The sequence below is a fragment of the Protopterus annectens genome, chromosome 2.part0 (assembly GCF_019279795.1).
Source record: "Protopterus annectens isolate FY-2018-M chromosome 2.part0, PAN1.0, whole genome shotgun sequence".
NCBI lineage: Eukaryota > Metazoa > Chordata > Ceratodontiformes > Protopteridae > Protopterus > Protopterus annectens.
The window spans coordinates 1,832,562,853-1,832,589,805 of NC_056728.1; the positions used below are offsets into that span (position 1 = coordinate 1,832,562,853).

General features: G+C 40.8%; 1 protein-coding gene across 1 annotated transcript in view; it reads left to right on the plus strand.

Moving 5' to 3' along the window:
* The window catches only part of ZBTB17 (zinc finger and BTB domain containing 17), a gene marked incomplete in the record, with an annotated part of 1,293,515 nt that overhangs the window by 901,859 nt on the left and 364,703 nt on the right, over nt 1–26,953 (plus strand). The window contains 1 exon segment of the mRNA XM_044060452.1: nt 21,558–21,678. Coding sequence (XP_043916387.1) covers nt 21,558–21,678 — 121 coding nt within the window.

Consider the following 26,953-nt stretch of genomic DNA (forward strand, 5'->3'; position numbering starts at 1 on the left):
GTAGACACTGGCCTACAAAGAATTGGTCCTTTCCTGTGTCAGACAGAGCTCAAAGGGGCAAATCCAGACTCCCTAAGGGTTCCAGATACCAGGCGCAAGATTCATACAGGTCAAGGCAGTGGGGCGCTTCTACCTCCAAATCTGGAGGAGATAAAGTGCAAACCTACAGAAAACAGTCCCAATGACTTCCCTCTGCCTACACCAAGCACTTATCTTTTGTCAGCACCCTTAGGGGGAAAGTTAGCACTTTTTGCTCAAAATTAGCAGTTAATAATCCAGGACAAGTGGGTACTAAACATAGTATCACAGGGATACAGATTCCATTTCCACACTCTGCCGATGGTAAACGGTTGGCCAGATCTGCCCAAAAATCAATGGGCAAAGGCACAGAAACAGGTTACGTCCCTCATGGATATGGGGGCCATTCAGCCAGTACCAGAACAGGAAAAAGGGCAAGGTTTTTACTCAAGACTGTTCTTGGTACCCAGAAAGGACAAGGCCTGGCGGCCAATACTGGATTTATCAATTTTGAACACATACCTGGACATTCCAAAATTCAGAATGCTGACTTTACAGCAGCTTCTGCCCATGCTGGGCAAGAATGCTTGGCTGGTGACATTAGACCTAAAAGAGGCATACCTGCATGTCCCAATAAGACAATCGTGCAGAAGATACCTCAGATTCAAGGCTGGCTTAATGCATTACCAATTCTCTGCACTGCCCTTTGGCTTATCTACTGCGCCCAGGGTCTTCACAAAGTGCCTGGCACCAGTAATTGCATTTTGCAGACAAAAAAGTATACAAATATACCCTTACTTGGACGACTGTCTCATTCAAGCAGAGAGCAAGGGCATTCTTCATCAACAACTGGCATTTGTGAAAAGGCTTCTAACATGCCTAGGGTACATAATAAATGAGAAGAAATCACAACTGGTACCCTCTCAAAAGATAACATTCCTGGGTGCAAGCTTGAATACAACTGCCCCGATGGCTTACCTCACGCCAGACAAGCAAAGGCAACTGACTACTTACTTCAAACTGATGGCGACAAAAACCCAGTTATCTGCAAGACAAATTCTGCAGGCTTTGGGCTTCATGGCATCCTGCATCCTACTGATTCCATATGCGAGACTGCATATGAGGAAACTTCAATGGTACCTAAAAAGTTTATGGAGTCAACATTCTCAGAGTCTGGAAACAATGATTCCTCTCATTCCCTGCCTGCAACAAGAGTTTCTATGGTGGGCAAAGGCATTTCTCCAAAACATGGGATGGGCCTTCACTCTACCTCCTGCCAGCCAAACCTTAATAACAGACGCATCAGATTATGCCTGGGGGGCCCACATGGCAGGAAGATGCATTCAGGGCATATTGACCCAAAAACAAATGCATCTACATATCAACCAGAAAGAGATGCTAGCTGTTCAAAATGCCCTAACAGCCTTCAAGGACTTACTTCATCCAGGACAACTACTGATAAAGACGGACAACACCACGGTCATGTGGTATATAAACAAGCAAGGGGGCACACACTCCTACCCCCTGTGCAGATTAGCCATGGCACTGTGGGACACAAATTTGACCTACAAAATACATCTCCAAGCTCAATTCCTGCCAAGAAAGCAAAATAATCTGGCAGACGATTTAAGCAGAAACCTTATGGACCCTCACGAGTGGAAACTAAATCCACAAGTCTTCAGCATGATAACAGAGAATGGGGGAGCCCAGACATAGATCTATTTGCCTGTCCTCAAAATTATCAATTGAAAAGATTCTGCACAAGGACTTACACAGACAAGCATGGAAAGTGGACGCCCTATCCTTCAGTTGGAAAAACCTATCAGTTTACGCCTTTCCTTCTCTGCCTCTTCTTCCCAAGGTCATCCTAAAAGTCGGACAAGAGAAACCAAAGATGATACTAATTGCCCCGGACTGGCCCCGCCAATACTGGTACCCAGTCCTAAGGAACTTGTCTCAGTACCCAGCTTGGACCTTACCTCAAAGACCTCAACTACTGTCCCAGCAAAACAATCAGATCCTGCACAATCAACTCCAGACACTGAACCTGGCAGCATGGCTGATCATGTAGTTATACAAACAACTCCTCTCAGTAAAGCTGTGATGGATGTCATTTTGGAAGCCAGAAGGCCTAGTACTAGAAAATCTTATGCTGATAAATGGAAGAGATTCTGTGCTTGGAATCAAGCACAAGGAACGGATACAGCAGAACCAAATATTCCTCAGATATTACAATACTTAACTGAGATGCTTGACAAAGGCCTATCTTTCTCTTCAATTAAAATCCATGCCTCTGCCATTTCAGCTCATTACAATACAGAGACACCAATCTTTTCTCATCCTTTACTAAACCAGTATCTTAGAGGAGCCAAAAGTTTAAGGCCTCCTAGAAGAGCGCCATTACCTGCATGGGACCTCAATTATGTATTGGAAAAGCTCACCCTGCCTCCATTTGAACCAGCTGCTACCGCTGATATAAAGTTCTTATCATGGAAAACAGCTCTGCTACTAGCAATTACTTCAGCAAGAAGAGTTTCAGAGCTACAGGCCCTCATGGCTGTAGAGCCTTTTATCATATTTTACCCAGACAGGGAGTCTCTGAAGACAAATCCTACATTTATGCCTAATGTGGTTTTCAGTGTGGCTCTTAATCAAATAATTTATCTACCAAACTTTTATCCAAATCCGCAGAACAAGGGGGAAAGAATTCTGCATTCCTTGGATGTACACAGACAGCTTAGATTCTACTTGAGCAGGACTAAAGCTCTAAGAAAAACTGAGCAATTACTAGTGACATATGCTGCAGGATCAGAAGGAAAGGCTATTTCAAAGCATCCAATTTCCAAGTGGATAAGCCATTGCATCCGTTTCTGCTACTTACTCCATGGTAAACCTGTGCCTAAGGGCATTAGGTCTCATTCCACCAGAGCTGCAGCTACTTCAGCAGCCTTTCTCAGAGGAGTACCAACCAAAGACATTCTAGAGGCTGCTACTTGGAGTTCTGTTCACACCTTTACAAAGCATTATCATTTGCCTCTCTACTCTAAGTCCAGGGCAGGCTTTGCCACTGCAGTTCTGCAGGGCCTTATAGCTGCACCTAATGCTGTTTAGCTCCAGCCTCCCAACCATAGCTTTGGGATTCTACCCAAATGTAATGACTGCAACAGTGAAACACGAAGAACATAGTACAGTTGTGTGCACTTACCATAAATATAGATGTTCGAGTGTATTGACTGTTGCAGTCCAGGTTACCCGACCTCCATCCCCCAGTCATTCTGGAGTTTATCTTTCCTTTTCTATCTTCTACAACCTATGTGGTGTATTTGCTTGTAGATGAAGGTAAAGTTTATATTGATGCATGTATGTATATATATATATATATATATATATATATATATATATATATATATATATATATATATATATATATATATTTTTTTTTTTTTCATATATATATATTTTTGCTACCTTTTTGGGGGCACCTGACATCTGGGGCAAGAAAAACTAAAGAAAATAGCGTTGGCTGCATGTTTTGTACCGCTGATGACTTGACGTCATGGAAGAGGAGACAGCAACCGACGCAGGACCCAAGAGTTTGGAATTTAGGCCGACTGAGGGCAACCTGCCAGCAGATTACCCAAATGTAATGACTGCAACAGTGAATACACTCGAACATCTACATTTATGATAAGTGTACACAACTGTACTATTCTACTTCCACTCACTGCCAATTCCAAGCGGGTTGCCAGACCTTCCTCCAAACCAGTGGGCAGAGGCGCAAAAGGAAGTACTTTCCCTTCTCCATATCGGGGCTATTCAACCTGTTTCAGTAGAACAGAGGGGACAGGGTTTCTACTCCAGACTGTTCCTGGTGCCCAGAAAAGAGGGCTCTTGGCACCCTATCCTGGATCTATCTATTCTCAACACCTTTCTGGTCGCCCCAAAATTCAAAATGCTTACACTGCAACAGCTTCTTCCTATGCTAGCCAAGGATGCCTGGTTAGTCACCCTACACTTAGAAGCTTATCTGCACATCCCCATAAGGGAGTCTTGCAGGAAATATCTAAATTTCAGGGCAGGCTCTATGCACCATCAGTTCTCTGTACTTCCCTTTGGCTTATCTACGGTGCCCAGAGTATTCACAAAATGCCTGGCTCCAGCCATTGCATACTGCAGGCAGAGAAATATTCAAATCTTCCCATACTTGGACGATTGCCTAATTCAGGCGGACAGTCAGGAATTGCTACTTCAGAACCTGACATTTGTAAAGAGACTCCTAACTTCTCTGAGGTATACCATCAACGAAAAGAAATCGCATCTGGTACCCAGCCAAAAGGTTGTATTCCTGGGAGCAAGCTTGAACACAACTTTCCATATGGCATTCATCACTCCAGAAAAGCAGGTCCATTTGACAAACGTTTTCAAACTAATGGCCAGCAAAACCCAGCTATCTGCAAGGAAAATACTGCAAGCCCTAGGGTTCATGGCATCATGCATTCTGCTAATTCCATATGCAAGACTGCATATGAGGAAACTTCAGTGGTACTTAAAAAACTCTGGTATCAACATTCTCAGGACCTGGAAACAGGGATTCCTATCATACCTTGTCTAAGGGCAGAGTTCTTTTGGTGGGCAGAAGCATGCAACCACAACAAGAAACTTCCTTTCACTCAACCCCTCGCTGCCCAAACCCTGACAACAGACGCATCAGACTATGCATGGGGGGCTCACATGGCAGGCAAATGCATTCAAGGCAAATGGAGCCCAGAACAAATTCCCCTGCATATCAATCAAAAAGAGATGCTAGCTATACAGAATGCTCTGACAGTCTTCAAATACCTTATCCTTCCAGGACAGCTCCTGATAAAGACAGACAACACCACAGTTACGTGGTACATAAACAGGCAGGGAGGAAGTCATTCTTACCCACTCTGCAGGTTAGCCATAGCTCTGTGGAATACAGCATTGAGCATCCAAGTGCACCTACAAGCTCAATTCCTGCCAGGCAAGCAAAATTCACTGGCAGACAATTTAAGCAGAAATCTACTGGACCCTCACGAGTAGAAACTGGGCCCCAACTCATTCAAACTTCTAACCCAGAGGTGGGGAACACCGGAGGTGGACCTTTTTGCCTCCCCCCAAAACCACCAATTGAGCAGATTTTGCACCAGGAACCCTCACAGCAGAGCCTGGAAGGTGGACGCCCTATCCTTTACATGGGAAAACCTCTCAGTTTATGCCTTTCCTCCTCCGCCCCTCCTCTCAAGAGTACTACTCAAGATCAAACAGGACAGGCCAAGGGCAATCCTTATTGTACGAGACTGACCACGCCAGCACTGGTACCCACTCCTACGCAGTCTGACAGCAGTGCCACCCTGGCACCTACATCACACATCTTTCCTGCTGTCTTAGCAAGAGGGACATATTTTGCATCCACAACTGCAAACGCTAAACCTTGCAACCTGGCCAATTCCCTAAATGCACCACCAGCATCCCTCAGCAAACAGGTGCTGGACGTCATCCTTGAGGCCAGAAGACCTAGTATTAGGAAATCCTATGCTGAAAAGTGGAAGAGATATTGTTCTTGGAGTCAGTCTCAAGGAAAGGACAAAGCTGTGCCCAACTTACCTCAAATCCTTGATGATCTAGTAGAGCTGCTCCACAGAGGCCTATCCTTCTCATCCATTAAGATTCATGCCTCTGCCATCTCAGCTCATTATAATACTGAGCCTTCTCTATTTTCTCACCCTATCATCAAACAGTTCCTGAGAGGAGATAATTTAAGGCCCCCTAGGAGAGCTCCCACCCCGACCTGGGACCTTAACTTTGTAAGTACTGGAGAAGCTCACCCCCCCCCCCCCTTTGAAATTGCCGCTTCAGCAGAGTTAAAATTCCTCTCTTGGAAAACAGCCTTACTTCTAGCTGTTACTTCAGCAAGAAGAGTGTTTGAGTTACAGGCACTAATGGCTGTGGCGACCTTCATTATTTTCCATGCTGACAGGGTTTCCCTCAGGACTAACCCTTCCTTTATGCCCAATGTGATATCCAGTGTGGCTTTAAACCAATCCATCCATTTGCCAACCTTTTTCCCTAATCCTTAGAATAAAGGGGAAATGATCCTGCACTCCTTGGACATGCACAGACAGCTCAGGTTCTATCTTAACAGGACTAAGCATTTCAGAAAATCTGACCAGCTGCTAGTCAGCTTTGCTACAGGGGCAGAGGGCAAGATCATTTAAAAGCAAGCCATTTCCAAATGGATAACACACTACATCCATTTCTACTACAAGCACCATGGAAAACCTACCCCTCTGGGGATCCGAACTTATTTCACTAGAGCTACTTCAACCTCTACAGCATTTCTCAGGGGAGTCCCTACCAGGGACATCCTGGAAGCTGCAACCTGGAGTTCTGTACACACCTTCACCAAGCACTACCCCTTACCTATTTTTTTCTAAATCCAGAGCTGGATTTGCTACAGCAGTCTTACAAGGCCTCCTAGCCAGCCCTAACACCTCTTGACTGCCGCCACCTTTCCTCAGCTTTGGGAATCAACCCAAGTTTGATGACTGCAACAGTGAAACATGAAGAACATAGTACAGTTGTGTACACTTACCATAAATGTAGCTGTTCGAGTGTATTCAGTTGCAGTCCTGGTTTCCCTACCTCCATCTCCCTGTTTTTTTATATCCTTTCTACCTATCCTCTTTATGGCCATATTTTATGGCAGGGGTATTTACTTTTTAATGGAGGTGTTCCACACCAAGTAATGGCTTCCTATTTTGGGGGCTCCTGACATATGGGGCAAGAAAAACTGATGTAATGGCATCGGCTGCATATTTTATACCCCTGATGACCTGACGTCATGGAAGAGGCAACAGCAACCGACACACAAATCCCAAGACTCTGGTATTTGGGCTGACTGAGGGCTTACCTGTAGGCAGATAACCCTAGTGTGATGACTGCAACAGTGAATACACTCGAACATCTACATTTATGGTAAGTGTACACAACTTTACTTTGTCCTCCTTGTTATAGGCTCCCTAAGCTTGGTGACAGCCTTTTCTACTTTCTGTTGCCTGAGTCGTGGTGCTATTTCATCTTTTTGTCTAACATACACAGTCTTTCCCTTTTTTAATTTCTCCAAATGTTTTGAGTTTCTAATACCATGACTGGAATGGACCCCATTCCTAAGACAAAGTACTATTAAAGTTCATGAAATTAGTATTGTTTTACTCTTTGATGTCAGCCAAAAGTGCTCTTCCAGGCACCCGCAATGTGCCCATTAATGACTCCTCCTGCAGTTCGTATGGAGTTGTATGTATTGGTAGCGTATCTAAAGACTTTAGACTTTTTTTTTTTTTATATAAGACCCGTTGGTCCTACTATTATTGGAACTGTTTGGGTATCTTTCTTCCACATTGCTCTCATTTATGCTTGTAGATACTGATATTTTATAACTTTGTCTCTCTGTGTGCAGAACACTATAGTCACTGTCTGTGGCGATTTCAATGATCAATGCTACTCTTGTCTTCTTTTCCTGGACCACTTTATCTGGTTTTCTAGCATCCATCTTTTGAATTGTTTGCAGTGGGTGATCCCATGTAATATAGAGTTCATAATTTTCTATGAAGCTTTGTGGCTAATGTTTCCAGTGGTTTTCAGCCATTTCAAAACCATAGTGTTCGCACAATCCCCAGTGCAACAGTCTCATCACATTATTGTGCCTTTCAGTATACAGTCCTCCTGCCATTAGTATGTCACAGTCAGCAACAAGGTGTGCGAATGTTTCCAGTTCGGTTTTACAAAATCTACATTTGTTTCTCCCACATGTTCAGTGGACTTTGTAAACCAGCTTGTGCGTAGCCCACTATCTTGAACCACCAATATTAACCTTTTATCTCTTGATTTGAGTGGTCTCTCCCTGACAAGCCACATTAATGATCGTGTAACTAAGGTCAGGGCAATGTAATGGCCCTTGCCTTCTCACATGACCTGCCTGTCAAAGATACCAACTTTGATTTTGTTATGGTCTGGTTGTTTGACTGTGGTCAAGTGGAAAAATAATGCCCAAAGTAATATATTTCAAGTTACCTTTTTCACAAACCTTTCCATATAAGCCATATTACTGATCTCTTATTTTTGTTCAAGTAACATTCACTGGTGCTGTCTACACTCTTATAATGGCACTGAGGTATGACAGGATTAGAGTTTGCTGCTTATTATTGAAATGCTCTTTCTGTTGATTACAGTTTTAAAAAAAATTGCATAAATGCATGGATCACTGCTTTGAGGGCGGTGTGCTGGTAATACTGCCTGAAGGTTTATATGAAGTCCTGCCAGTACTAGTTGTTTTAATTTTAAAAAAAGCTACAACAGAAAACCATCCTTGAAGATCAGAGCATTAGTTTGTTTTGGTAGTCTTTAGTAAAATTATTTGTATTTGTCAAGTAAAACAATGATAGTTGTTCTGAGCAACAAGTATCAGTGTTTCTGACATCGGACAAGGTCTTGTATTGGCTAGTCATGTCTTGTTACTGTGAGGGAGTAGGAAAGATGAGATGACATGCCAACTAGTAGCTTTGTGTTTCACTTCCTGGCTTAATTTTTAATTCTTTTTTTAACTTAATGCATTAGTGAAATAAAAAACAAAAACTGGGCTAGTGTAATTATTCCCTGAAACGTTCTCAGCACAAGCAGTTCTGTAACTTTGGTGGTGAGATACCCCGTCAGTCATAGTTAAAGGGTTAGGTAGCAGCTGCCGTTATAGTTTTTGTTAGTGCTATTCCTCAGCTGGCTAGAGTAGTTTGTAGACATTTTTCATTAAAGTTTCATTGTTTTTGAAGTTATGGGATAACCACACTTTCTTTAGAAAGTGAAACATGAGACACTAGTGTCTCATATGTTGACAAAGCGATGGTTATCTTCCACTGCCAAGAGTTCCTGTAGTGTGCATCTATCTGATGGCAGTATCAGAACAAAAAGAGATTTCTGTTTTACTGTCATAGTTTATTGTCTGAAAGCAGATGTTCATCATACATATCACTTTTGTATTCATAACCCTTGGGAACATGTCACAGGCAAGTTTGCAGATATCAAGCCTATGCGGCAAAATTTTGCACCCTTCCCCACAAACTGGGCAAACTCCTCCATCCATTGACATTACCATGTCCACAATATAAGGAGGCATCCTGTCTCTCTATCTTCATTTCTGAGTAAGTGGTTGTCCATCCTATTGTACTTATGACATTAGAAAGCACATAGCAACATTTTATTTCCTTTGCTGCTAATGTGGAAGGGGAATCGTGTCATAGCAAACCTCTTATGACTAGCTCATTGCATTAGCTTCTGGTATTTTTCCAGTGGGCCATCCTTGCAATGGACCAGGGCAACAACAGCTTCCGTTGCCTAAATTAGAGAAGTGGATGCCATCAAATTCTGGCAACAAACATTTGACCATCTGTGCACACATTTTCCAAACATTACAGACTGGACCCTGTTTAGGGATTAGTGCATGTTTCACCATCACCATCTTGCTAGGTCTCCTACCCCATGCAGATATTCAGCTTTTCAATTTTTGGGCAGAGTTTTAGAAATCTTGTTAAGACTTAGAACTGTAACAGTGATCTATATAAAGAATGTGGTGCAAGATGTTCATCATTCCCATTTTGCCCCAACCATTTTATTATTAGATTTGTTATTCTTTTCCTATTTTAATGTTTGTTTAATATGCATATATTTAATATTTTATTTCTGTCACTGTTTACAGTAATTCCTCTGGGAGTTGCTGCTTGTAGCAGTGCTTATTTGGCTTCTGTTTTTGGCATACATTTATTTTTGCTATTTCTGAAGAAACTTAGTATTTCTGTCAGAAATGCTATGTGCAAGTGTGCTGTTAGGCACTAGAGGCTTGTCGTTAACTGTTGTAACTTCATTTTCATCTTTTGACAAGGAAGTATTACAGAACTTTTATTTTTTTCTCAGCATTTGTACTTTATTTACTGTTTGACTCTGCTGTGCTCTGTGTGTTAACATCAGATTGTGATTCTTCCATTAATGAAGTTATATGAATGCGCTGTGAAGATTTCACTCTGTATGAGAGGAAAAGGTAGTTTAAATTGCTCTTAAGTTATTTTATAGCAGTTTAACACGGTTAAAGTGAGTGGAGCTGATTTTCACCACTGGTTTGGCACTTTGGTTGCTTAGTGTTTGGACTTTGTGTACTGGAAATTCTTTAATCTATGTCAGTTGGGAAAGAATTCTGAACACATTTCAAACTTTTTTTTGTAATAACACTGTTTGGCAGAGTTTAGTTGCATTGGGACATGCTTCTTGTGATACATTATCCAGTATTGTCAGTTTATTATTCTGGCTTGTGGTCTCTCCCCTATCTTGATGGATCCTAACTCTGGTATCCCCATCAAACATGGTTGCACCTAAAAAGAAAAAAAACACACAGACACACACACACACACACACACACACACACACACACACACACACACACACACACACACACACACACACACACACACACACACACACACACACACACACGCACACACACACTCACTCTTAGGCCTACAATTGGTGATTCTGTCGGTCCCACTAGTCAACTTGCAGACCACTTGCCTTTTACCCCATTTCCCTCTAATGTAGCTTTGCTGGCCATTATGGAACAAGAGTCCTCTTGGACTTTTCCAGTACCTGGAGCAGATATGGGAGAACCAAACCCTTTACGTGCAGGAGTAGTCCACTGTAAGAGATCCCTTGCAAAACATAATACTCTGTGACCAAGTATTTTATCTAGTAGTGAAGTTCACAAGAAAAAGAAACAGAAGCTTCATCCATCTATCTTATAATTAGATTATAGCTGTTTATAAGGCTGATGTGGCTTCCTTGGCTAAGAGTGTTCTGCAGACTGCTAATTCTAGTGGTTGTGTCCCCATACATGGAACTAAAGACCTTTCTGTTTCAGAGAATTATGAGGAATCTGATGAGGACAGTAGTGATTTCCTAGCTGACATTGAGTCCAGTCAGTCTGATTCTTCAGAGGGCGGACCTGTGCTCAAGTCCAAACAAGTGTTCACTTCTCCTCAGATTATTGCTAGATTTGGTGATGTTTTTGCTCGGGAGTAGTCTGGAACATAGAGTTATATGACCTTATAGAGGATGATATGCCCAATTCTGTGACTATTCCCAGTCTCTTACTGGCCTTGGAAGATGATTATAAAGCTGTTTACAGGACATCAGTATCTATTCCATCAATTCCTAAAAAGGCTCAGAGATAATGTAGGGTCTCCTCAGATATGACCAGTCTCTTTTTCTCATTTGACTGATGACCCAGCTGCCTGCTCGGGTAAAAAGTCCTTGGTTTCATCTAATCCAATGCCGCCTGAAAATTTGGGAAAAATAGTTAGATCTTCAGGGCAAAAGGATTTCTCTTTCTAGTAATCTAGCCTTTAGAATGCTAAATTATCAAGACTATATGTTGAAATTTATTTTACACAGTGCTTACAGTTTGGATGATTTAGCTGCATTCTTACATGCAGAACCTTCAGCTCTGCAGCCTGGCCACAAATAGTCTCAGGCAAATCGGTTTTGAGAATAATACAGGGAACATAAACTTAACAGTGAATAGAAAATCCTCCCCCTTTTCAGGGGAATTCCCCCACACGCACCAGGCCATACAGAGCTGTTTCCTCCAGTGCTCTATCACATGGTAAAAGGGTCATAAAACCAGTGCCTGCAATACATAAAAGCAAAGAATTTTTCTCCAGAATGTTTTGATACCAAAAAAGGAATGCTCCTGGAGACCTGTCCTAGATTTGTCCTTTCTAAACACCTTTGTAAAAGTTCCAAAATTCAGAATGCTTAATTTAAAGCCGGTCCTAACACTGCTTCCAGACCATTGTTTCATGGTCAGTCTTGATCACAAGGACACACGCATCATATTCCTATTGCTACCAATTTCAGAAAATTTTTGTAATGTGCTTACATTATCATTTCTCTGCATTACCCTTTGGGCTGTCTACTGTACCACGAGTGTTTACTAAGTGTCTGGCCTCAGTGGTTTCATATTGCTGAACCATAAGCATCCACATATTTCCTTATTCAGACGAATTGCTGATTCATGCAGATTCTTTATCTAGGTATGTGGACTCCTTCAAGTTGATCCATCAAAAGTCCATCCTCACACCCTCACAATAAATTGTGTTCTTTGGATGTTAGATTGACACAGTAAAAAGGACAGGCTTCTTGCCAGAAGACAAAGTTCTGACTTATCAGGGCATTTTTTTCTGTCTTCTAGATGTGGCATGAGCAAAATTCTAGGCCTCATGGCATGAGTGAGCCTCATTGTACTACTAGCCAGGCTGCACACGAGAAAGTCAGTGACACTTAAGAATTGTTGGAGCCAGCATCTTCATCTTTTGGAGGTCTAGGTACCAGTACTAAGATTTGTGAAACAGGAACTGCAGTGGTAGAAGGATCAAATGTCGCTGAATCCAGGACTCCCTTTGTGTCTTCAAACTCCAGTCCAATCTGTCCAGTAGACTCTTCAGATTTTGCATAGGGAGCAGTGTTCATAAGAGTTCAAGTCAAGTACAAGGCTAGTAGGGTCCTCAGGGTACACCAAAGCTTATAAACGTAAAACAGATGGTGACAGTGATTCATGCCTGAAAAGTTCTTCACCACTTATGGACTCCTGCACTTCTAGTGGTCACAGACAACAATACCATGATGTGGTACTTAAACAAGCAAAGGGATACAAAGTCATACCCTCTTTGCAAGTTGGCAGTGATGGTCTGAAAACTAGATGTACAGTATTCTCTGACTCTTCAGGCCTTTTACATTCCATCAGAAAAAACACAGCGACAAACTAAACAGATCCTGGATAGCCCCTCATGAGTGGAAGCTCTATATAAATGTGTTCCAGGACTTGATCCAGAGGATCTATATCACTTTGTCCAAAGTTGAATTGAGTGAACACTGTTTATCAAACTCAGTTAGGCAAAAGCTCATTTAAGCGATCATTTCAGCAAATTTTTTCTCAAGGAAAGGATGTGATTGGCCATCATCGTGAATTTTCTCTTTTCCCACTGTGGTGCGATCTCTAAGTTGGCATATGCCCCCCACATTGGGGAGTGTGGGAGGTGAAGCCCCCCCACCTTGCAGAGTTTTAAACTTTGTTGTGTTCATTATGGTCGGTAGCTAGCCCACTACTTCTTTTCACTTGGAAAATTTTCGCTGAAACAATAATTCGCTTAATTGAGCTTTTGCTGAACTGAGTTTGATAAATAGTGATTTGCTCAATCAAGCTTTTGACAAGGTGATGTAGACCTGATCCAGATGTGGGGAACACACCTCAAGTAGATCTGTTCACCTACTTTCAAAACTGGCAGCTGAAAAAAATTCTGTTTAAGACATCCTTGCAGCCATGCTTTGAGGACAAACACTGTTTCATTCCCATTGTTGAGGATGTTCCTTTATGCATTTCCACCTTTTCCAGTGATTTCCAAGGCACTTCTAAAGATTCAGAAAGAATTACCAAAGATCATTGTGGTAACTCCCTTCAATCCAGGCAAAGTTGGTTCTCCCTTTTAATGCAGTTGGCCAAGGGCAATTACCACAAGCTTCTTGACAGACTGGATCTGCTCACACAGCTTCAGGAGTGAATGGTTTATCCTCACTTAGGAACAATTGAAGCTGACAGCCCGGATGTTTCTATTTTGATACCTTTCAGGCACTTGTTCCATGAGGGTGTGCAGCAGGCATTTAAGGAGGCAGAAACCATAAAGCCCATGTTTTTAAAATTTTTTTGCCTTGGTTCTCCTTGAACGAACAGGTGCATGCAAATCAAGGATCTCAAGGAATTTGTTGTTAAAGTATGCTACTGCTTCCTCTAAGGGGAGGTGTTATAGAATAGACCAATTACATGAGTTTAGTTCTTGTTGGAATTTGGCAGGGTCAAAGTTTTTATTGTTTCTAACCTTTCTGAGTAAGGGTTGTTGGGAATTAATGGTTTTGTGCTTAATTACATATGTGAGAAGGTGATCGCTTAGGCCATTAAGGAGGGTACCAGAGGTGTACAGTTGGGGTGACTGTTTATGAGTACCCAGTCAAGTATACTTTCTTTTTGGTTGGGTTTACCTATCCTGGTAGGGTGGATATGATTTGTGTAAATGCATGCAGGTTAATATGGGTGGTTGGGGATTCTAAGGAACAGGTGCCCCAGTCTATGTTAAAGTCTCCAAGTAGTAGGGTTTCTTGGGGGTAGTGACATGATAACCAGTGCAGGATATCTTCAAATGTAGATATATTGTTACCTGGGGGAATGTACATACAGATGATATTAATGCATTTATTTTTATTAAGTTGCAATTTGGTGGCAAGAATCTCAGAGTTATTAATCTGAGGAGGTTGTATTACATCTATGTTGACATTCAACTCAGATTTATAGAGTACAGCTAACCCCCCCCCTTCCTCGAAGCACGATCCAGCCTGTGTATGTTGTACCCAGGTGGTAACACTTCATTGTCTTTAGTGTTAGGTTTTAACCAGGTTTCAGATAAACAGAGAATCTCAGGGGAGTGGACATCCAGAAGTGCATGCAATTCATGTACCTTGTTATTAATGCTTCTAATATTGAGATGACAGACTAGGAGAGAGTTAGTTGGCCTATAAATTGTAGGTTTGTAGCTTAGATTACAAGTAGAGGGGGTATGTGTATCTGAAGTGAGTGGGCCAGGGTTGGGGTGAATATCACCACCAAGTATTAGGTTGAGTCTATACTTGGTGATGAACTTCAGGAATTTGTTTATTAGTTTGTGGTAGTGTTTGGATCTAGAACCAATGTGCCTGGGGTTGAGATGTTGATAGACTGAACAAGATGTTGGATATGATCTGGTACTGTAAGTATGGTTGAAGGTGGAAGGATTTACAGCTGGGGTGATAGTATGGCCTTTTGGGACCTGAAATCCCGTAAGAAACTGGTTTTCATACAAGGTAAGGAGGTATGGTGTGAACAAGAGGGGTAGTAAAGAGGAGTATATCATTATATGTGATTCAGCTAGTGAGTGAAGGAACTGTTTTACCTGGTGATGCAACACCAGAAGATAGAGTGGTGAGGTAAAGGTACTGGAAGGGGGATGGAAGAATGCCAGATGAAAGCTAATATGTGCTATTAAATGTAGGTAGTAGAATGGGGGTGGGTGGAATTATCCCAGATGAAAGCAGATAGGATCTAGAAAGTGGGGGAGTGGCTATAGTACTATAAATTTAGAGGTACTGGGGGGCGGGAGGGAATTGGGGGCAGGGAGAGGAGCAAAGAGAGCCCGAGCGTAGCGGGCTATTGCAGTTTACAAGGTTTCCTAAGGTGTCCTAAAGCTATAAGGTAAGTATTACAGCTCTAATGTAAGAGTCAATTTACTGCAGTTACAGGGGAAGGAGGCAACCACTCAAGTAGAAGCAAAGAGCCCTATGGCTGACCAATATGGTGACCTGCTTAATTACAAAGCACTGTAAGTGAAAGCTTAACAAATGCTTTTTGTGTAACCTACTCTGTTTAAATGTTGAAAACAACTGATTGCAGTCCTGTAGACACCGTTTTGTAGGGAACTGTAGAGTTCAGACAAAGTCACACCAGGTCAGCCAAGGGGGGAAGAGAGAGGGAAATCCTAAGCACCTAGATTTGAAAATGATGCCTGTACTGAATTGTAGCAGTTTAACCTGTTTGAGGAAAGAGGGGGGTGGGGGAAAAGAGAAGGCAGTGGGAGTGGTTACAGTTAATACCCTGATTGACTCAAGACACCACACCAGAGATAAGTTGAAATCTGCACTCAGCACTGTGTTATTTGCACTCAGTACTTCAATGTTACTTGCACTCAGCACTGTAATTTCACTTATGTTTAACAGGAAAGACAGACCAACAGTATACAAGTTTGGGAATTTTTTTTACAAGGTTTCCTAAGGTGTCCTAAAGCTATAAGGTAAGTATTACAGCTCTAATGTAAGAGTCAATTTACTGCAGTTACAGGGGAAGGAGGCAACCACTCAAGTAGAAACAAAGAGCCCTATGGCTGACCAATATGGTGACCTGCTTAATTACAAAGTTCAAAAAAGAAAAAACACACACACACACACACACACACACGCTTAGGCCTACAATTGGTGATTCTGTCGGTCCCACTAGTCAACTTGCAGACCACTTGCCTTTTACCCCATTTCCCTCTAATGTAGCTTTGCTGGCCATTATGGAACAAGAGTCCTCTTGGACTTTTCCAGTACCTGGAGCAGATATGGGAGAACCAAACCCTTTACGTGCAGGAGTAGTCCACTGAAAGAGATCCCTTGCAAAACATAATACTCTGTGACCAAGTATTTTATCTAGTAGTGAAGTTCACAAGAAAAAGAAACAGAAGCTTCATCCATCCATCTTATAATTAGATTATAGCTGTTTATAAGGCTGATGTGGCTTCCTTGGCTATGAGTGTTCTGCAGACTGCTAATTCTAGTGGTTGTGTCCCCATACATGGAACTAAAGACCTTTCTGTTTCAGAGAATTATGAGGAATCTGATGAGGACAGTAGTGATTTCCTAGCTGACATTGAGTCCAGTCAGTCTGATTCTTCAGAGGGCGGACCTGTGCTCAAGTCCAAACAAGTGTTCACTTCTCCTCAGATTATTGCTAGATTTGGTGATGTTTTTGCTCAGGAGTAGTCTGGAACATAGAGTTATATGACCTTATAGAGGATGATATGCCCAATTCTGTGACTATTCCCAGTCTCTTACTGGCCTTGGAAGATGATTATAAAGCTGTTTACAAGACATCAGTATCTATTCCATCAATTCCTAAAAAGGCTTAGAGATAATGTAGGGTCTCCTCAGATATGACCAGTCTCTTTTTCTCATTTGACTGATGACCCAGCTGCCTGCTCAGGTAAAAAGTCCTTGGTTTCATCTAATCCAATGCTGCCTGAAAATTTGGAAAAAATAGTTAGATCTTCAGGGCAAAAGGATTTCTCTTTCTAGTAATCTAGCCTTTAGAATGCTAAATTATCAAGACTATATGTTGAAATTTATTTTACACAGTGCTTACAGTTTGGATGATTTAGCTGTATCCTTACATGCAGAACCTTCAGCTCTGCAGCCTGGCCACAAATAGTCTCAGGCAAATCGGTTTTGAGAATAATACAGGGAACATAAACTTAACAGTGAATAGAAAATCCTCCCCCTTTTCAGGGGAATTCCTCCACACCCACCAGGCCATACAGAGCTGTTTCCTCCAGTGCTCTATCACATGGTAAAAGGGTCATAAAACCAGTGCCTGCAATACATAAAAGCAAAGAATTTTTCTCCAGAATGTTTTGATACCAAAAAAGGAATGCTCCTGGAGACCTGTCCTAGATTTGTCCTTTCTAAACACCTTTGTAAAAGTTCCAAAATTCAGAGTGCTTAATTTAAAGCCGGTCCTAACACTGCTTCCAGACCATTGTTTCATGGTCAGTCTTGATCACAAGGACACACACATCATATTCCTATTGCTACCAATTTCAGAAAATTTTTGTAATGTGCTTACATTATCATTTCTCTGCATTACCCTTTGGGCTGTCTACTGTACCATGAGTGTTTACTAAGTGTCTGGCCTCAGTGGTTTCATATTGCTGAACCATAAGCATCCACATATTTCCTTATTCAGACGAATTGCTGATTCATGCAGATTCTTTATCTAGGTACGTGGACTCCTTCAAGTTGATCCTTCAAGAGTCCATCCTCACACCCTCACAATAAATTGTGTTCTTTGGATGTTAGATAGACACAGTAAAAAGGACAGGCTTCTTGCCAGAAGACAAAGTTCTGACTTATCGGGGCATTTTTTTCTGTCTTCTAGATGTGGCATGAGCAAAATTCTAGGCCTCATGGCATGAGTGAGCCTCATTGTACTACTAGCCAGGCTGCACACGAGAAAAAGTCAGTGACACTTAAGAATTGTTGGAGCCAGCACCTTCATCCCTTGGAGGTCTAGGTACCAGTACTAAGATTTGTGAAACAGAAACTGCAGTGGTAGAAGGATCAAATGTCGCTGAATCCAGGACTCCCTTTGTGTCTTCAAACTCCAGTCCAATCTGTCCAGTAGACTCTTCAGATTTTGCATAGGGAGCAGTGTTCATAAGAGTTCAAGTCAAGTACAAGGCTAGTAGGGTCCTCAGGGTACACCAAAGCTTATAAACGTAAAACAGATGGTGACAGTGATTCATGCCTGAAAAGTTCTTCACCACTTATGGACTCCTGCACTTCTAGTGGTCACAGACAACAATACCATGATGTGGTACTTAAACAAGCAAAGGGATACAAGGTCATACCCTCTTTGCAAGTTGGCAGTGATGGTCTGAAAACTAGATGTACAGTATTCTCTGACTCTTCAGGCCTTTTACATTCCATCAGAAAAAACACAGTGACAGACTAAATAGATCCTGGATAGCCCCTCACGAGTGGAAGCTCTATATAAATGTGTTCCAGGACTTGATCCAGAGGATCTATATCACTTTGTCCAAAGTTGAATTGAGTGAACACTGTTTATCAAACTCAGTTAGGCAAAAGCTCATTTAAGCGATCATTTCAGCAAATTTTTTCTCAAGGAAAGGATGTGATTGGCCATCATCGTGAATTTACTCTTTTCCCACTGTGGTGCGATCTCTAAGTTGGCATATGCCCCCCACATTGGGGAGTGTGGGAGGTGAAGCCCCCCACCTTGCAGAGTTTTAAACTTTGTTGTGTTCATTATGGTCGGTAGCTGGCCCACTACTTTTTTTCACTTGGAAAATTTTCGCTGAAACAATAATTCGCTTAATTGAGCTTTTGCTGAACTGAGTTTGATAAATAGTGATTTGCTCAATCAAGCTTTTGACAAGGTGATGTAGACCTGATCCAGATGTGGGGAACACACCTCAAGTAGATCTGTTCACCTACTTTCAAAACTGGCAGCTGAAAAAAATTCTGTTTGACATCCTTGCAGCCATGCTTTGAGGACAAACACTGTTTCATTCCCATTGTTGAGGATGTTCCTTTATGCATTTCCACCTTTTCCAGTGATTTCCAAGGCACTTCTAAAGATTCAGAAAGAATTACCAAAGATCATTGTGGTAACTCCCTTTAATCCAGGCAAAGTTGGTTCTCCCTTTTAATGCAGTTGGCCAAGGGCAATTACCACAAGCTTCTTGACAGACTGGATCTGCTCACACAGCTTCAGGAGTGAATGGTTTATCCTCACTTAGGAACAATTGAAGCTGACAGCCCGGATGTTTCTATTTTGATACCTTTCAGGCACTTGTTCCATGAGGGTGTGCAGCAGGCATTTAAGGAGGCAAGAAACCTGCAAATAGAAAATCTATTTGCAAGTGAAGAGGTTGTCTAGGTGGTGCCTAGCCAATAAGAGAGGGTCCTAAAATGTATCAACCCCTCATGTTTTCAAATATTTGTGTGAGCTACTTAGTGATGGGTTGTCATATGCCTCCATCCCTTTCATTTTGTTTTGTGGTCAGACAACTTATCAAAGGAGTGTTGCACACGAAACCCCTTTGAAAGCAATCCATCCTCCCTGTGATCTCAACTTTGTTCTTGAAAAATTGTTATCTCCTTATGAACCTGCCATTCAGGCTGGTTTACTTATTGTTCTAACATCTGCAAGACCAGTCCCTGAGTTGCAAGCTCTTATGGTGGAACAACCCTGTCTGATTTAAAAAGACATTGTTCTATTATGCAGTAATCCATCATCCTTGCCTAAAGTTGTTTCTGAACTTATCTTGAATCAAGCCATCAGTCTCTTACTGTTCTATCCTGATCCAAAACAAACAGGGGACAAAAGATTCTACATACCTTGGAAGCGCACAGACAGTTCTGGTACTACCTTAACAGAACAAAGCCTTGTAGGAATGCAGAGCAGCTGTTTGTCTCCTATACAGGGGACAAGAATGGTAATCCTGTCTGTAAGCAAACTATTGCATAATGGTTGTCCTCTGCTATTGTTTTCTGTTACTCCCATGATGACAGATCTCTTCCAAGGTTAAGGCTCACTCGATTAGGGCCTTATCCTCTCCAGTGGCACTTTACAAAGGGGTGGACACGAAGCATTCTAGAAGCTGCAACATGGTCCTCTGTTCATACTTTCATAAAGCATTACAAACTGGATTCCTTGTCAGTGTCCAGAGCAGACTTTGCTAGGACCACTCTGCAGGGGATCCTGGGTCCTTATCCTTCCACCTCCCAAGTAGGCTAAGCTTTAGTATTCTACCCAAAACTTCCACTGTGGCAGATGGGAGTGAGGAACATTTGCTTAAGTCCTACTTAACTGTAACAGTAGATGTTCAAATTCCTCACTGCCCCAGTGACAGCACCTACCTATTATCTACATATTGTATTATCTACATATTGTACATAGTTGAGGTGGGTTGCAACCTTTTTGAAGTGGTTACTGTTGGAACTCTTTTTACTGAGATTCGCTATGAATTTACTCTTGCTAGATGATTCTGGCTTTAGGTACTTTTCTTTTCTTTGTGGAATCAAAAAAGCCTGAACACTCACTTCCTGTGACAGTTAAAAGCTTCCCTCTCGGAATATGCTTACCCAATCCATTGTCACAGGCAGAGAGAGGGAGGAGGTTCTGAGCTTTTGAAAGCTGGCCAGTACTGGGTTATCTTTGCAGATAACCCAAAATACCACTGAGACAGTGAGGAATTCGAACATCATCTGTTACAGGTAAGTAGGACTTGTGTAACTGTACTTTATATAAGAAACTGATGATAACAGTAGATACTTGAGTAGGATTAGTGTAGCAGTATAATTTCCCTTACACTTTTCCCACGTGGGCAGTCTTGGGTATCTGAGGGTTGTAGTGGTTATTACCTCATCCACCTCCTGTACAGTTTACTCTCGTGGGAAAGTCTTGGGTATCTAAGGGTTGTAGTGGTTATTACCTCATCCACCCCCTGCACCCATGTTATTTCTTTTGCTCGCTTATCTCCAAGGAAGCCATAACCTCTTGCTTGACCAAGCCTAAAGTTGTGAGAGGGCAGGTCACGAGGGGAGTTGGATGCTTCCATAGATGCCCACACAACCCTTTGCAAGTACCCTTTAGGCCTGAATGGGTAAGAAAGACGTGATGATGGCTTGGATGGATGTCTCCTTATCCTGGGATTGTGCTGACATCCATGGAAGGAGAAGTCTACCTGTCCTGGTTGTGGGGAAGTGTGCAAAGCTCTGGAAGTTGGGTAAGAGGTCTAGGACCTCACCTGCAGCTTGTTCCCAAAGTTTATAACTGCAACAATGATCCTCCTCAAACAGCTCTTGTGGATAGTTCCTTACATAATTGTACTTTCTGTTCCTTTGATTTAAGTTAAACATTTCACATCTTTTGATGTGATCTGTCTTATTCTGTCTTAGTGATTAGGAGGATTACCTGATAATCATATAATACATATGTATATACCTTTGTGCCAGAAAAAGTGCTTTCCACTTGCTGTTAATCAAATATTTTCTTGCAGGTGAAAAACCATGTGTCTGTATAATTTGTGGGAAGGGCTTTACTCAAGCAAGCTCACTGATAGCACATGTGCGACAACATACTGGAGAAAAACCTTATGTTTGTGACCGCTGTGGAAAGAGGTAACCATAATTTTAGAGATCAGTTAAGACTGAATCTGGTAAAATAAACGTTTGCTTATAGATTTTAATAATTTATTCAGGTACAGTAAACGTAACCAAATAAAAATTGAGCAATAATTTCTCTGCATTGGGGTTTCACTCTTACTGCAGTCTGAAAAAAGGGTTAAAATAGTAATGTGATAGTAAGCTAAGATGACCATCAAGACAAAGTCTTTATTTCCTCTTGCAAAAAGGCATACGTCCTGACAAGTCGTGCTGATGAAAATAATCTTGTATTTGAGAAACTCATTCACATGGAAGCCCAGCACAGAAAAGTGCAGGTACTGCAGGTTCACTCAGACACAAAATGGGAAGTATTACAAGATGTCTGCAGTATTTTGATATTCACTATTCGCTTCTTTCCAAATACTGCCTTCCAATGACATGTCTTTTGATCATCTTTATGTGCCATCAACCAAATCTTACTGCACTTGTAGGCAGCATGATTTCAGGAATACCTACAGCCCTTAAAAGCTGAGCACAGTGCAGTCTTACCATATGCAGGGGTGAAAAACACCATGAATCACTATAGCTCTGAACTATTGTAAAATAGCTGTAAATACAAAATCTGCACTTTGAAATTCTGCTGTTACTTTGTGGACTGAGCATTATGTTTATGCTGAGTAAGAGGTGAGTTTACGGAAGGAAGTAGCTTCTGAAAAGCATCGTCAGCAGTATTTTGATCAGCAGTCTTGTAATTCACCTATTTTTAGACTGCGTATACCTAGGACATACAGAAATAAATAATTGATTCTTGTTTTAAGAGTGCATTTAATAGTTTTGAGTTGCTGTACTGGAACAGGTTCTGGTGTAGCCAAGGGGCATTTTCTGAGTTACAAACACCTTTTATTGCAGACATGTTTGTATGCATTTGTAAAACCAATTATCGCTTTGAAATTACATCCATGCCCTTTGGTTTTTATTTGATTCCCTGTACTGAAGTTGTATGTGAAATGGAGTAGAATAAGAAGAAATTGAGGAGTTGCATTTTTCAGAACATCTAGTTGGCAGTGGATTCCACAACAGGGATTGGAAAAAAAGTTTTTTTTTCCCTTTGTTAGGGAGGGCAGTGTCTAGGCCTGGGGGGAGGGGGTTGTAGATGGAATATAAATGATAAAAACAATACGAGAAAAGTGTGTTAAAAAAAAAAAAAAAGTGGCGCACTTTGTATTTTTTTTTTTTTTGTATTTTTGATGAGATTTTATTTTAGTTTGCATTGTATAAAGGATTCTTACAGTGCCTGCAGAAGTGCTGTTTTATTCTGCTGTAATGCTCCTTAAATGTGAGTCAGGAAATTTTATTTGAAGTAGCAGAGACTATGCTTAAGCATAATTCCGTCTGACACTGACTGGCAAAAATGTATGCATGCACCATTGGTTTTAATAACACAAGCACAATTTTTAAATTTTAACTCCTTAACACTTAGTCTCTGAATTTAACATCTCCTGACACCTGTAGAGGTCATGGCTGAACAACATTTTCTTGAGTCAAGTTACTAAGAATATAGTTTTGCGCCTGCCAGAAAACAAATGTACATATCTGGAAAACTGTAAAAGTTACATAAAACGTTAAAACACAAACTTTGCAAACATTACTCAGCACACACTGCTCTTTACAGTGACTATATTAATATGTCAGCCAGACATAATGATGTTTTTGCATTTGAACAGGTTATTGGATAATCCATAAGCTGTTATTGTAATTGCACTTACAATTGTAAGTCTTTCTATTCATAATAGATGGGCCTCAGCTGTCAGTGACTTTTGTTCTTGGAGATGTTTCATTTTGCTGCAAATTAGTTTTGTAGGAGTCTGTCCATTCTTTAGATATTTGCATTATGATTTGTGTGTGGATTTACATATTTAGTGGGCAAATAAATATCTGCAAAGTTCTGCAACTTATAAGCAAACTATCGATGTACACGTTATCTGTTGTTGTATATGCTTTCATTTGGTACTGTAAAATCCCAATAAACTCCTGGTTTGTGTTAACAGAGTTATTAATATATATCATTTATTCGTAATATTGCAGGAAAGTTTATTGTACCAAGTACCCAGTATAGTTAGGAGCCACTTATGACCTGTATGTTGACTAACCATGTGAGGTGCTGTTCCACGATACTTCCAAGTGAATACTGTCTGAGGTATTTACAGAAACATGATATATGAAGAAACGTTACAATCACAGTTGCAGTAGCGTAACCTAAGTGGGTTATATCCTGCCCAGGATATGACCACCAGCCAACTTCTCAAAGATTATGGGCACCTTCCATGAGCCTTGACCATAGGGAGGTTCAAAGAGAGCTGTATAAAAGGAGTGGCTACGGAGCCAAAAGGTTCAGAGCTTTCTTGCCACTGAAGTCCGTACACACTGTAGGCTAGATAGAACTGACAGTTGACTAGAGATCTTTCTAGTTGGGCAGATAAATACCCTTCATGGGCAAAAATACCTTCCAGTTATTCATTTTTCTGTGAAAACCTAAGTTTCTGATGAAACTGTAATTTCTTATCACAGGAATTGTTTTTTTTCTCTCTGACAAGGGCCTCTTGTCTTTGGTCAGTGTAGTGTTTATAGCAACTGTTGGTATTTTGTACTGGATTTGATTCCTGTTAAGAAGTGTTTGTAGGGGCTGCATTTGGTGCTTGGTGCTAATGCTTTGTCTAGGGCTGCAGCTATGAGTTCTGTTATGAGTAGGTCTGCCTGGTTGCATTCTCAAAATTTACATGATCACGTGTCCCTTCTTTGGCAAAAATGTGCAAAAAAAAAAAGTTTGAGACAGGGAAAGTGATTTGGGAGTTGCTCAATTTCTTCAGCCTCCTTTTGCCACATTTAAGAAGAACATGGTGTTCAATTCCAGTTTCTTTGTTTAAAAAAAAAAAAACCTCAGCAAGGAAAAAATAAAAGGAACTTCATTAGATAATGGGATTGAAAGTCTGTCAAGAAATGGGAGTTTCCCAGAATCAGGGGCAGCCCAAAAAGGTTAAATGACTATGTGCCACCTCTCCCACCCCTTCCTACCCTGGCAGTCCTTTAATGTCTTCTACCAGTATAGGCCTTCAGTTTCCACTCTAGAGTTAATAGTCACAGACAATTGGTGCACAAGAGTAGTCTAACAAGGGTACTGGTAACATTAGGAGTCCCATTCTCCTTTCCAGGAGATTCAGTCTCATCCAGCAAACCAATCTGCCTTGTTTCTCCCAGTTTTGACAGTATGTTGTCATACAGATCATAGAGTGCCTCCAGAGCAGAGAGCCAAATAGTGGACATGGAGGCTAATACAGGGCCAACCTGTATGTAAAGGTACCAGCTTTCAAGATGCTCTCTTCAAACCTTGTTTACCTTTATTTCTTATCTGTTACATGATAACTCTGGACCTGAAGGATGCCCATCACTGAATTCCAATCTTCAGACAATGTAGGCATTTAAGATTCTCTGCGTTTTGATCTCACTATCATTTTTCTATTTTATCTTTTGGGTTATTGTCCTCTCCACAGGCTTTTACAAAGTATATGGACCCAGTAATAGCATACTTTGACTTCAAAGCATCCACATGTTTCCATATTTAGTCAACTACGTTATATATACAGATTGTCAACTGTCAGGGTACCTTGAACTTGTTCAAGAACCTTCTCCTTGACTTCCAAGATGGCTGCACATTGATCAACAGCTTAATTTCAGCACTCCCAATGTGAAAACAGAAACGGAGAAATAAGAGCCAAAGCTTGGGTAAAATGTAGGTACTGGTTAGGAAGTACTGGGTGCCAGCAAACAAGAAATTTAGAGAACCTGAAAGAAAACCAACCAGAAAAAGCAAAGAAGAAACACTGGCATGAGAATAATTATGCAGCTGTTCATCAAAAAACAGTTCAGGCTTCAGCTTTGTTACAAAAGATGCCTTCCAGTAATTTAGAGGAAAACAAAGTATTCAGAGGTGATTAAAATAAATTAAACACTGAATAAATATATCAAGTCATATCAGAAAGGCTGGAAAAAATGAAACTTTGACTAGCTAATTCAGATGAAGTTATAAAACTGCAAAAATCAGAGGTAGTAATAAAGAAAGGGCTGGCTGAGTGTAAGACTTCTCAAGAAGAGCCATTTAAAAAAATGCTAGTTAGAAGGCAGAGCATGCACAGAAAACATGAGATTTTTTGTTGTGCCAGAGAAACTGGAAGGAGCAGACTACGTTAATTTTATGAAAACAAAAAAAGGCAGTTGTGATTATACTGATGGAGATTTTGTACAGTGTATGCTCCAAACCTGGCCATGAGAAAGCAGCAAAAACCTGTATTAGCAAAGATGAAATTGTAACATCAGAAAGAGTTGACCCGACAAAACTGTGGCAGAATGGAAAAATATTAAAAATTGGAGACAGCAAAGTGTTTGTGGAAAATTATTATTTACTGAATACTAGACAGAAGAGAAACACATTTATCCCAGCAGTCAGGGAATTTAGATAGGCTGCTGTATCCAGCTGTCTTCAGTATATTTTTTTCCTAGAAGATCAAATATATTTTTTGGGTGATCCAACTCCAAGACAGCAGCAATAATCCAAGTAAAATAATTTATTTAGCGCTTTTGTCTTTCTTGTACACAGACTTTTTCAGAATGAATTAAAAATGTAGGTGACATCATATAAATACACAACTCAAAGTCATAATTAGTTGACACACAAGTCCCCACCCCTGCTACAAAATTTAAAAACTAGGTTAACTATTAACCTGCTGGCAATAAAAAGCACAGTAACCATATACATATATATATATATATATATATATATATATATATATATATATATATATATATATATATATATATATATAAAATAGTTCCATGACTATTATATTAAATACATAGATTTAAGTTTTAAAAAGGGGGAAAGTGTTATTTTATCATTCAAACCAGGAAAAATTGTAGAATTTAACCTTGCCTGCCATTTCATATCAATAAATTCCAAGTATTCATCTATTGGGCCCTCTCTCTCTTTGTCCCAGATCTACATGATCTATAACAGAAAACTTGAAAAATGGTCAGGAAATTCTCGTATATGCCTATATAAAGCATTATTTACATTTTTGTTGGCTATCTCGTAACAATGTTGATAAATTCTCTGTTTGATGGCCCTCTAGGTTTTCCTGACATAGAAGCCATCACAGGCCTGGCACAACCCAAGATATACTACCCCTTTAGAGTAACAATAATATTTTTTCTTTGGTCTAATTTTTCCAAAGTTCCT